Genomic DNA, 12,415 nt, shown 5'->3' with positions numbered 1-12,415 from the left:
TCCTGCTTGCAGGCTCTTAGGAAAGTATGTGAGCAGAGTAAGTCTGGAAGGAGCCAGTTTAAAGCAAAGTGGGGTGAATTGTGCCTTGCTGCCTTAGTGAGCAGCCTGCTTTCTCTCTCTCTGTTTTGGGTTACTGTGCATTGTTCTGGAATCTAGGAACAAAAATAGTGTTCCTCTGCAGCCTTCCAGCAAGAGTGTTTTATATTTTTTATCTAACTTCTCTGTTTATATGCTGCGGACAAAACACTCTCAAGTGTCCTCTCATTACCAGGGGCAGCCTTCATTTTAGACCCAAACTTACCTCTGTCCTAACTTTTATTATTGCAAATTATTTCCATCAAGAATGCCAACTAATGAAACAGACAGTTGCTTGTGAAATATACAATTATATGTATGCTAATGAAACGAATAATATGTTATTGGATTCCAGATGTGCTTGTGCACAGTCTGGTTCTCCAGAGTCCAGATGTGTCCGGAATTGTCCGGGGCCCAGATGTGCATGTTGCACCATTTAAGAATCTAGAGATTTTCCTGAAAATGCAAGAACCAGTGAAGCTGATCATGTACCAAATCTGTGCTACAGTCAGGATTCTAAAGGCCTCCTACAAATATTGGCCAGATGCTGGTCTCACTGTGGTCAACAGCAGAACTGTTATTGATTGCATTGGAACCATGATTTGGCCCACTGGGAATAACAGATGTGAGATATCGAAAATATGAGGACACTATATATTGTATTGCAGAAAGGGATCTGTGGATCACAATCTAAATATGAGTCAACAGTGTAACACTGTTGCAAGAAAAGCAAACATCATTTTGGGATGTATAAGCAGGAGTGTTGCAATCAAAACATGAGAAGTAATTCTTCCGCTCTACTCCACGCTGATACTGCCTCAACTGGAGTATTGTGTCCTGTTCTGGGCGCCACATTTCAGGAAAGAGGTGGACAAATTGGAGAAAGTCCAGAGAAGAGCAACAAAAATGATGAAAGGTCTAGAAAACATGACCTATGAGGAAAGATTGAAAAAATTGGGTTTGTTTAGTTTGGAGAAGAGAAGCCTGAGAGGGGACATGATAACCGTTTTCAAGCACATAAAAGGTTGTTACAAAGAGGAGGGAGAAAAATTGTTCTCCTTAACCTCTGAGGATAGGACAAGAAGCAATGGGCTTAAATTGCAGCAAGGGCGGTTTAGGTTGGACATTAGGAAAAACTTCCTAGCTGTCAGGGTGGTTAAGCACTGGAATAAATTGCCTAGGGAGGTGGTGGAATCTCCATCATTGGGGATTTTTAAGAGCAGGTTGGACAAACACCTGTCACGGATGGTCTAGATAATACTTAGTCCTGCCTCGGTGGAGGGAACTGGACTAGGTGACCTCTCGAGGTCCCTTCCAGTTCTACGATGCTGATTCTATTGGTATCCCACAGGTGGAAATAGAAGTTGGGTTACAATCACCTGGTGCAGTGATTCCCACAGCTCTGAGAACATGCGGCCACTAATTGTACTTAAATGCACATTGGTTAACTACAGGGGCCCTGATTCTGATCTCCCTTACACCAGTATAACTCCACTGACAGATAGGAAGCCATGTAACTCATGCGGCTACAGCAGAGCCCAAGGTTAACTCAAACGGAGGTGGCCCATCCCGCCTGCATCTAACAGCTCAATTCAGACACGGTGCATCCTCCTCACATAGACCCAAGAAATGAAAGCATCCTGCCCTGCAGCACGCTGGATCCAATGGCATGTTTGACCTGCTCGTTATAAATAATTGGCCCCCATTGGGACATTTGCCTCATGCTCCACAGGCCGGCCGCATTGTTCAGCAGCTGTTGAGAACGCCACAGCTGGGATTCCCAGTCCTGGAAGGAAAAAAAGGAGGTTTGGGTGGAAAGTTCCGATCACCACATAAAAGCACAGTGCAGAGAAGGGGACAGATTCAGCCCTGGGGCAGCTCCATTGACTTTATATGGATTATTCCAAGGATGGATTTGGCCCTGCATATGTAACTCATGCATTTAATCATCGCTGATAAAGGTTTGGCCTAACAGGAGCAGATTGGGACTGTGAACCATGCACTGAAACAGATTATGGTCCTGATTCTGCTCTCAGCTACATCAGTGTAAATCGGGAGTAACACCATTGAAGTCAGTGGAGTTATTCTGGTGTAAGGGAGATCAGAATCAGGTCCCCTGTAGTTAACCAATGTGCATTTAAGTACAATCTATTGTATTAATGAGAGACAGAGAAAGAGAAAGAGACAGAGAGCAGATTTCGCTGAGGAGACTTCAGGCTTTATACATCATGTTCTCCAGTCTGCCTCCATACTGACCAAGGGCATATATCCCACGAGAGTTGACGTTGTCTCTCACTTTCCCACACAGCGACACGGGGTACCGGCCTAGATTAAGCATTCTGTGCATCGGTATCTGCACCGCAGGTGGCACTTAACCTGTGGCAGGGTCGCACAGCATCTGTTGAGACAACAGTTTTGCCATGTGAGTGGCCTCGAGGGAGCACTAAAGCGTGATGCCGTCTAGCACCTTTCTCCCACCCCCTCCCAGTAAGGTTCACTGGGCCGCGTTTTTACACTGGTGTAACTCTGTGGACATCAGTTGAGGATTTGCACTTGTGTACATGAGACCAGAATCAGGCCCACTAGCTCTGGGGCAAACTCTTTTAGGCCAGGTATGATCTATTTGGTTTTGGTGTTTAATGGTACGTTCCATACACAGCAAAGACTTGATACTGGCAGCAGGTCCAGGTTAATACAACTCAAACAAATGCTGAAGCATTCATTTCTTTCTTTCTTTCTTTCTTTCTTTCTTTTACCCTCCCTCCCAGATAAAAGACTGTAGCAGGTGGGGTATCACAGCTAACCATGAAGACAGAGTAGTTAGAGTGAGAGCCAGGACTGTAGCCAAAACATGTGCAAACAACAGAAACTTGTTTGCTTTCCCCCTCCAAGAGCCGAGGACCTTTTCTGTGAGTTGTGACTCCCTTTAACCTTGTACGATGCTGACAGGAGATGCAGTTACTGACTTAACAGGAGACCTTTCCCTGTGAGCTGTTTTGAAACTAGTGGGAGTTCTTTAAACTCCTAGCGTCTCCCTTAAGATGCTCTTAGCCCATTAAAAATGCTATTTATGGACCCGTCATCATTCCCTCAAAGTGGGGCCCAGGGGTGCCCTATTCACTGAAGTCAGGGGGCCAAATGCTACTTTTGAGGATGGATGTTGGGGAAGTTTCGCTGTCTCGCTTGGGACAGGTGGAGCCTGGGCAGTCGTGAAATCTTCCTGTGCACTGTGCCCAGAAAAGGGGCATCATGCCAACCAGACGGGACCACCTCTAGGGTTGACGGGGGAATTCACTCAGCTCATGGTCTTTCTGCAGAGATGGCCAACAATGAGCATCGGCTGTGGTGGGTTTTGGGGGAAATGGAGGCTTGTTCACAAAGAACTAAACCGAGGCCCCTAAACTCGTGTCACAAAGGGGCATCAAACACCCACTAGCTGACTCAGGCTAAGGGGCCGTTTAACTACAGTGTAGACTGTTTGGATTCAGGCTGCAACCTGAGCTCTGGGACCCTCCACCTTGCAGGGTCCTAGAGCCCAAACTATTGGTGTTAGGTCCTCTGTCCTCCACTTAAAGCCCCTACCCAGCTCAGGGCATCTATAGAGGATGTACTTTCTCTCAGCCACTGAGGAGCGGTGCTGTTTCCATCAGCATCAAGCCAGCAGCCCTGTGTCCTCTGGGCAGGCCAGAAGTAGAAACTCTTTTCATGCCCCATGAGAGTTTTTGAGGGTTCACATGTGTTTCCATGTCCCAAATCAGGGTTCACAAATGTTCACAAACTGATCATCCAAAAACTATAATACTCATCAAACTGGGTCGATTGACATGTTTGGATCATTTGTAGGTGTTTCCTTTCAATTCTGACCTTTTTTATTGTGAACCTTTTTATAAAAAATAGAAATTAACATTTCAAAATGAAAAATAGTTCCCAACTGAAAAACGAAACGTTTTGTTTCGAAAATATCAAAACGGGACATTTCTACCATTTGGAAACTTTTCTTTTTTTCCAAACAATTTTCGGATCAGGAGATTCATCAAAATCGATCCTTTCCCACCATCCATTTCAGTTTTGACAAATCAGCATTTTTCTGACAAAAATGTTTTGTCAGAACGTCCCCGACCAGCTCTCCCCAGAAGTAGAAGTTGGCTTGGTGGACACCATCACTGTAGAATTGCTCTAATTCTGGTTGTGGGGGTGGCTGGGAGGTGTTAGTAGGCTATTACCTACAGGAGGTCAGACTAGATGATCTTCTGGTCTATTCAGGCCTTAAACTCTATGACTGTATTGGATTCTCTCCTTCCCTGTAGCTGTTTAATTCTTGCTTCTGCACCTGCTTCCCCTTTGGCTTTTCTGCCATTTAAGCCTCAATCCTTCTTCTCTTTCCCTCACCAGGTAACAGGCTGGATGAAGGCTCAGATGTTGAGTCTGAACCGGACCTACCCTTGAAACGCAAGCAGCGCCGTAGCCGGACCACCTTCACGGCCGAGCAGCTAGAGGAGCTGGAGAAGGCCTTTGAGAGAACCCACTACCCAGATATCTACACACGAGAGGAGCTAGCCCAGAGGACCAAACTCACAGAGGCCCGAGTACAGGTAAGGACGAGAGTCAGGACATGTCAGAGTCCCCTGATAACACAGCAGCCAGGGGACTCTCTAGGTCCATTGACCTAGGAGAAGGAGGGGCTGAGAGTTGGAGGATGACATGGCGGATGTACCATTTCTGTAGGATCAGGTGACCTGGGCCTGAGATGCATAGTTTGGATCCAGATCCAAAGTTTCCCCATAGCCCAAGGCTGTTCCCATCTGGGATTTTGGTTTGGCCCATTACAGCTGCAAAAGTTCAATCCAGATTGGGATCATGATCCAAACCTTCCCAAAGCTGATGGGGCGTTCAGTTCTGTGTTTAGTGCCTTGAGTGGGGAAGGGGCTGTTTACCATTTACCTCGGAGTGGCTGGGGCTGTTTCTACCATTTCCCATACCCCAGCCTCCCCTCTCCCCGTCCAAGGGTTTGGATCATATTTTGCAAAGGTTGCAAATTCTGCGTGTGAATCTTTTTTTTCTTTTTGCAAATCTCCTGAGCGTTTGCGAGTGTGGGGGGGGAGGGAAGGGGAGAGGAAGAGGAAGGGAGAAAGCTATGACATCGACACAATTAATAGCCCTTGTGGGAACTCCACACACAGACCCTTGTGTCTTCCAGATAAAGGCTGGGTCAGCAGTGTGTGCAAACATGCAGAGGGATAAGGAGTGTGAACAGATCGGTGGGTATAATAGAGCCCCCCGGGGAAAGGGAAGGGGGGGGCTGAGGATTGTGCTGGGTTAAAGAAGTGAAATGGAGACACCAACAGCCAGTGTGGGCAGCGCTATTAGATTTCAGCCTCAGCATCGGGGGCTCTGTGTGTCGAGCCCAGAGTGGAATTGCAGCCAGAGGAGGGAGGGAAAGAGCAACCCCGTCTCGTGACAGGGAAATCGTTCTTCAGTTAAATGACCTTTTGGAAGCAAAACAGGCATTTTTCTGTCTGAGATTCCCCTCAGAATAAAAACAGACCTGTGTTCATCCCTACGAGGCCAGCCCCGCCATACGGCTGCATCCTCCCAAAACCGGGCCTCACACCTCTCGGACATCCACCCGGTTCATGGTCTTGCCCCAGCCATCAAAAGAGACGGAGAGCCGCAATGCTACAGCTCACAGCGTTTCCTGTGTGTCTTTTCGCCTCCCGCTGGCTTTTCCTGCCCGACGCATGTTCTCTGAAAGCTGCCACGGCTCAGGCTCAGACTCACAGCACGTGGGTGTGGCAAAGGCTCAACGACTGCAGCGTGTCTCCTTGAACCACCCAGCATCTCTCTGTGCCTCAGTTTCTCCATCTGTATAGTAGAGAGGATGATATTGGCCTCCTTTGTAAAATGCTTTGAGATCTACTAATGAAAAGCTCTATCTAAGAGCGAGGGATGATTATTAATTTCCTGGGGAGGGAAGATCTGACCCATCGTCCCTTGAGACACAAAAGATGCCCTGTGTCAGAGTAAATCCTTCTCCCCATGAACATAGACTGTATTGCCCCAGCAGAGGAGATGTAGTGGACATTAGACTGATAGCGGCCTGGGGCACATGACCTATGAGGAGAGGCTGAGGGAACTGGGGTTGTTTAGTCTGCAGAAGAGAAGAGTGAGGGGGGATTTGATAGCAGCCTTCAACTACCTGAAGGGGGGTTCCAAAGAGGATGGAGTTAGGCTGTTCTCAGTGGTGGCAGATGACAGAACAAGGAGCAATGGTCTCAAGTTGCAGTAGGGGAGGTCTAGGTTGGATATTAGGAAACTCTATTTCACTAGGAGGGTGGTGAAGCACTGGAATGGGTTGCCTAGGGAGGTGGTGGAATCTCCATCCGTAGAGGTTTTTAAAGTCAGGCTTGACAAAGCCCTGGCTGGGATGATTTAGTTGGGATTGGTCCTGCTTTGAGCAGGGGGTGGGACTAGATGACCTCCTGAGGTCTCTTCCAACCCTGATCTTCTGTGATTCTCTGATACTAGACTTGACTTTAGCCAAGAGGGTCTTCCTGAGATTTTAGCAATAATAATGCGATTTGTGCAGGATGAGCCCAGTCCACCTCCCATTGAAACCCAAGGAAAACCCCCATTGCCTGCAGCGAGCATTGGAACAGGCCCTGTGCTGTTCCAAGAGTTTATCCTTCTCTCTGCATTACGCTGGGTTGCTCAGCCTCTCAGTTTACAGCACATCGGTGGTGAAAGCCAGTCTACGGTAACTGGTCTAGAGCAGAAACGCAGCAGCTGCGTCACTGAAATGCTGCTTTATTTCCTTCTGGGCAAGGCCAGTAAAATCACCCTGCTGGGATCCCAGTTTGTGCAAGGTCTGAGTGCTCTTCTCGAGGACAGGAAGCACAGGGCTTCCTGTCCTCAAGTCTCATGATAGCCGCTAGCCAGCAAGAAGGCATCTTCACTAAACAGGAGCAGAGAAGGGGTCGGCTTTGCACCTTCTGACCTCTTGAAAATTCTCCTACCTGCTCCTGAAACAAGCCCTGCTCCACCCACCCTGGATGGCAGGGGCTTGTGCTGGAGATAAAATACCGAGGGGGGTTGCATGCTCCTGTCCTGATTTACTTTGTCTGACGCAGACATGGAAAGACCCTAGTAGAGAAACAAGGAGAAGTAAGAAGGTGCCGGTTGGCCAAACCCACCCAGAGAATGGTGCTCGGAGGGGGAATTCTACTTGGGCAAAGACCCCTACGCACGTTTTATAAAATATATCTGTGTTCAGTGTATTGTGGTGCCAGTCGCGGGAGCGGAGGGAAAGCCCGAGGAGTGCCAGAGAGCTCAGATTCCTCCCCACAGCCCCTGCCAAGTCTTCTAATCCAGGCACCCACGCAGCTGGAAGAGCTGCACTGTGAACCCGTGGCAGGTTCCTTCCTTCCGAGGAGCTCCGACCTCAGAGCGACAAGGGGGTGGAGGAAAGCAAAGCCAACCAAATAAATAAAGAACCCCCTTCCCTCGGCTCAAGCTGTGATCTCCGAATCCCCCTCCTGGCTCTCAGGCAGCTTGTGGGGAAAGCTCCTGCCAGAGTTCCAGTAGCAGCTGTTCTCCGAGGCACATTCCTGATGGCTTTTTCATTCCGACATCCTGGCAGGCTCGGCTTCTTCCCACCGCTTTTAAGCCTGCCGCCCCTTGTAAAATTTTCTGGATATCAGAGCGGATCTTTCACTGGCTCTCAGGAGCCACAAACATCAGTCAATCAAGTTCTTGTGGAAAACACACACACAACAGGAAGAGTCCTGCAGCCCTTTTCCCCTCTCTTTGCAGATTCTGCGGCCAGAACGGATGGTTATTAGCAGTAGTTATAGTAATATTACAGTAATGGCTAGAGGTGCCAGCCAAGATCGGGACCTCATTGTGCTAGATGTTGCGCGCGCACACACACACACACACACACTCACTCTCTCTCTCTCTCTCTCCGTGCCCCAAGCAGCTTACAAGGCAAAACAGACAAAGGGTGGGAGGATAAACAGAGGTACAGAGAAATGAAGTGCCCCAGGTCACACAGCTAACCCAAGATCTCCTGAGCCCCATCTAGTGCCTTATCCATTGGGTCCCACTGCCTCCCAGAGCAGCTAGTCTGACCTCCTGCATGAGAGAGGCTGTGGAATGAACCCTGCCCTGTCCCATTTTGTGTCTGTGATCCCTGAGCCCTTACCCTCCCACACACTCCCCTCCACCTGAGAAGCCCCTAGATCTGTTAAACTCACTGGCAAGGCTTTGGAACTTGGCCGGTCGTGCAGCTGTCCAGCTAAGTGGAAGTTTGACACGTTGACAGCTAATAAAAATTTGCAAGCTGAAGAACAGGGGGAGGGGGAGGCAGGACCAGTTGTGGGCTCCTATTTCTCATCTGCTAAGAAGATCATGGACGAATGAGTGATATTTTCAATAGGGCCATAGCAACCTCTGTGCAGTCAAGGTGCATGGGTCCAGAATGCAGGCACTGACAGTGTCCAAGATACATGGCATTTAGAGGCGTGTTAAGTCAATGGACAGGCTGCCACTGACTTCAGTGGGCCTTGCATCAGATTCTTAGGGCCTGAACCTATTGCCTGTGAAAGCAACAGCAAAATCCCCATTGACTTGAATGGGAACAAGACAATGCCCGTGTGTTCTACGCCAATTGTACACTTGGGCGGTTCCTTTTTCTGGGTCACTCTCGCCTCCTTTGCCACCACTGCCACCCCAACCAACCGAACCACTGGGAGTCAAGTGGGACCACGCCTGCCAAGTGTTTGCATTTAGTACCCAATCCAGTCAAGCTGCCCGTACCGATGTGTCAGGTGAGGTCACTGCAATGCTGGTTGCTAATCAGGGTATGTCATTCCCAGTTCAAGGAGACGTACCGCGCTAGCTCCGATCCAGCCTCTTGCACGACCAACAGAGTGTAGCAGCGACGGTGGGAGGGGCTAGCCACCCTGAATACGTACCTGTCTGAGATGCCAGGCCCGTCCTCAGCATGGCTAGCCCCTCCTGCTGCTCACGCTCTATTTGTAGCACGCTAGCCCGATCAGAGTTAGTATCTATGGCCTGGTCTACACTAGGGGGGGATCGATCTAAGATACGCAACTTCAGCTACAAGAATAGCGTAGCTGAAGTCGATCTATCTTAGATCGACTTAGAATCACTTACTTCGCATCCTCGCGGCGCAGGATCGACGGCCGCGGCTCCCCCGTCGACTCCGCTTCCGCCTCTCGCTGAGCTGGAGTTCAGCAGTCGACGGGAGAGCGATCGGGGATCGATTTATTGCGTGTAGTGTAGACGTACCCCTTGAGATGGAAATACACCCTCAGCTTGAAGTGTAGACATACCCTTAGCCTCATGGCCTAGAGGCTGGGCTGGGGCTTTTGCACTGCTGATCCCAATGGTAGCAGGAGGGCCTGAGCTGATGCTGGATTAGAGCCAGGGAGGTCTTGGTTTTATAAAACCTAGATTAATGATGGTGAACTCTTTGCTTTGTTATGTTGCCTTGTTTTCAGTAGGCTTCCTGGGCCCAAGGTTAAACTCAGTATCTAGTTCTATGGGCGCAGTTAATTACAGGCGTCTAACTTCCTGGTTAGCAACCACCATCAGGTGGCCAGGCTTCTAGGGCCAGATCCTTAGCTGGTGTAAATCAACAGAGTAAATAGGTTCCTCATTCTGCCTCCACGTCTCACTCCCACTGCCCAGGAAAACAAGAGGAGCTTTGGATTGTGCCCTGAAAATCAGCAAAATCAAGCTACCGAGTGGGGCGGGGGATTGCAAATCAAGATTCAAGGGCCTCCTCACAGAAGTCCTGTGCCCAATCTCTCATTTAAACTATGGGGCTTTTAGGTCAGATACCTCTACTGATCTCAGCTATAGACATGTACCATAGCGGAAGGGGAGATCTCTCAGGTAGGCAAGTCGCAGGTCACACGAGACTCACTTGCAAGCTGCCGAATGTCTCCTCCTGTACTGAGCTTATATAGTATCTTTCCTTTCCAAGTGCTTCAGGAAGATGGATAAGCATTAGGAGCTCGATAGCACAGATGAAGAGACTGAGCCCTGGAGAGGAGAAGTGACTGGAGCTGGGTGGGAAATGCTTTTCCCATCCTGTAAAATTTTTTGAGATTTTGCATTTTTTTCTCATCCCAAATCAGGACAAAATGTCGACAGCTCAGAAATTTTCATGAGCCAAAAAATCTGAAAAAAATAAAAATAAAAATTGGAGCAGGTGGATTGAAACGTTGCATTTTGATCATTTCAAAATGATTCCTTTCAATTTCAACCTTTTTAATTCATTTTATTGACCTCAATTGAACTTACATTTCAAAATGAAAACTTCCTGACCAGCTCTTGAAGTGACTTGCCCCAGGTGACACAGGAAGCGAATGGCAGAGCCCAGAAGTCTTGTTTCTCAGTCCTGTCCCCAATCTCCTGGGTCATGGTTCCCTGATCTAATGCTGCCTGCTGATCTATCTAGCAGTATTTCTAAAGAGCACATCACTGTGGTATCTAAGTGCTGCTTTGGGTTTCTTAGTTGACCAACTGGAGGAAAAGACAGAGAAAAAAAGCTTAAATTCACCAGAAAGCACCAAAATCCCCCCGGCAAGTGGGGAATCAGTGGGCACCGGCCTCTCAGCTGATTTGGAGCTTTGAGCAATGAAAACATTTTCAAAAGTGGGCAGTGCTACACAGGGCCCAGTGCAAACAACTGGGCTCTGTTTCTCCTGCCATTAAAATGAGTCCATGAATGATGTTCTGCATAATTCACTAATGCGGGAACGCAGGGCAAGAGACTCAGGTGGTTCAAATCGGAATAGCTCCATTGATTGAAATGCCGTTCATTGACTTCAACGGAGCTATACCAATTTCCAGCAGCTAAGGGTCTAGCCCATAGAATCCAGTCCCCTTCCTGTTCCAGGCTTCTAGTCTGGAATCCAGTTCCCAGCTGGTAAAACAGGATCCCAGCAGCCTGCAATGTGTCAAGGCACTGGGATGCTCAGTGCTCTACCAATCAGAAATCTCTGTGGTCAGTGGATTGTATGTCTCTATGTGGCAGTCTGGTTGTTGGTCCCAGGATATTAGAGAGACAAGGTGGGTGAGGTCACATCTTTTATTGGACCAACTTCTGTTGGTGAGAGAGACCAGCTTTCGAGCTTACGCAGAGCAGTTCAGGTCTGGGAAACACACTCACAGGGCCGCCCAGAGGGGGGCAAGTGGGGCAATTTGTCCCAGGTCCCAGGCCCCACAGGGGCCCCCACGAGAGTTTTTCGGGGCCCATGAAGCAGGGTTCTTCACTCGCTCCGAGGGCCCCGGAAAACTCTCGTGGGGCCCCGGCCCCCAGAGCTTCTTCCACTCCAGGTCTTCGGCGGCAATTTGGCGGCGGGAGGTCCTTCCGCTCTGGGACCTACCGCCGAAATGCCCTGAAGACCCGCGGCGGGGGGGTCCTCCTGCCCCGGGACCTGCCGCCGAAGCGCCGGGTCTTGGGCGGCAATTCAGCGGCGGGGGGGTCCTTCCGCTCCGGGACCCCCACTGCCAAAGCGCCGGGTCTTTGGCGGCAATTCGGCGGCGGGGGCCCCCTGCCGCCGAAGACCCCAGGCCCCCTGAATCCTCTGGGCGGCCCTGCACACTCAGAGTGTCACAGCTAAATACAAGGTGGAGTTAGTTTCCCAGACCCGAAGAAGAGCTCTGTGTAAGTTCAAAAGCTTGTCTCACCAACAGAAGTTGGTCCAATAAAAGATATGACCACACCCACTCGTCTTGCCGAGTCTGTTAGGATTCATTATGAGGACCTTCTGCGCTTGGAGGCGTCATACGGAGATGGTCAATGTCTTCCCCAGAGCTGAGCGTTAATCTGAGACATGTGAGGCTGCGTGAGTCTAATTCAGCGTGCCTGACTAGTTGATTCCAAAGCTCTTTGAGACTTTTCCAAACGGGCTCTGTTAATGCAATCCCTTCGTTCTCAAAGGTCAGTGGAGAATGTTTTCTTTCTTCCACGGGGTTTGACTCGTTTGCATTTCTTGCACGGGGGGGCCGCTATGAGGTTATGACACAACAGCTGCCCCGTGTCTTTGGCAGCAGCCAGGAGAGACTGTGCACAGGAACTGTGTGAGAGGCTATGCTCAGGATCAGGGACTCTTCCTGGCAGAGGCCAGGTTGGCGTGTTCATTCTCTGTGGCACGCGGCCAGCTAAATGGCTCTCACACACACGGGAGGGGGCACCCACATAGAGCAGCCCCTGGCTCTCTAGCAGCCATGTCAGTGGCATTTCCTGTATGTGCCCATGCACTGCGAGAGGCTGACAATGAAATAAATGCACAGGCATGCCAGTCGA

The 12,415-nt window shown here is 49.5% G+C and overlaps 1 protein-coding gene across 7 annotated transcripts in view; it reads left to right on the top strand.

Annotated features, from left to right (window-relative positions):
* Positions 1 to 12,415, top strand: part of PAX7 (paired box 7) — a 147,479-nt gene that overhangs the window by 62,144 nt on the left and 72,920 nt on the right. For all 7 annotated transcript variants that reach the window (XM_024217303.3, XM_024217305.3, XM_024217302.3 and 4 more), the window contains exon 5: positions 4,468 to 4,667. In XM_024217303.3, coding sequence (XP_024073071.1) covers positions 4,468 to 4,667 — 200 coding nt within the window. The remainder of the gene's footprint in view (positions 1 to 4,467; positions 4,668 to 12,415) is intronic.

The sequence above is a fragment of the Terrapene carolina genome, unplaced genomic scaffold (assembly GCF_002925995.2).
Source record: "Terrapene carolina triunguis isolate 2854851 unplaced genomic scaffold, T_m_triunguis-2.0 Scaffold714, whole genome shotgun sequence".
Taxonomy (NCBI): Eukaryota; Metazoa; Chordata; order Testudines; family Emydidae; genus Terrapene; species Terrapene triunguis.
This window is presented reverse-complemented; position numbering and strand designations above follow the sequence as displayed.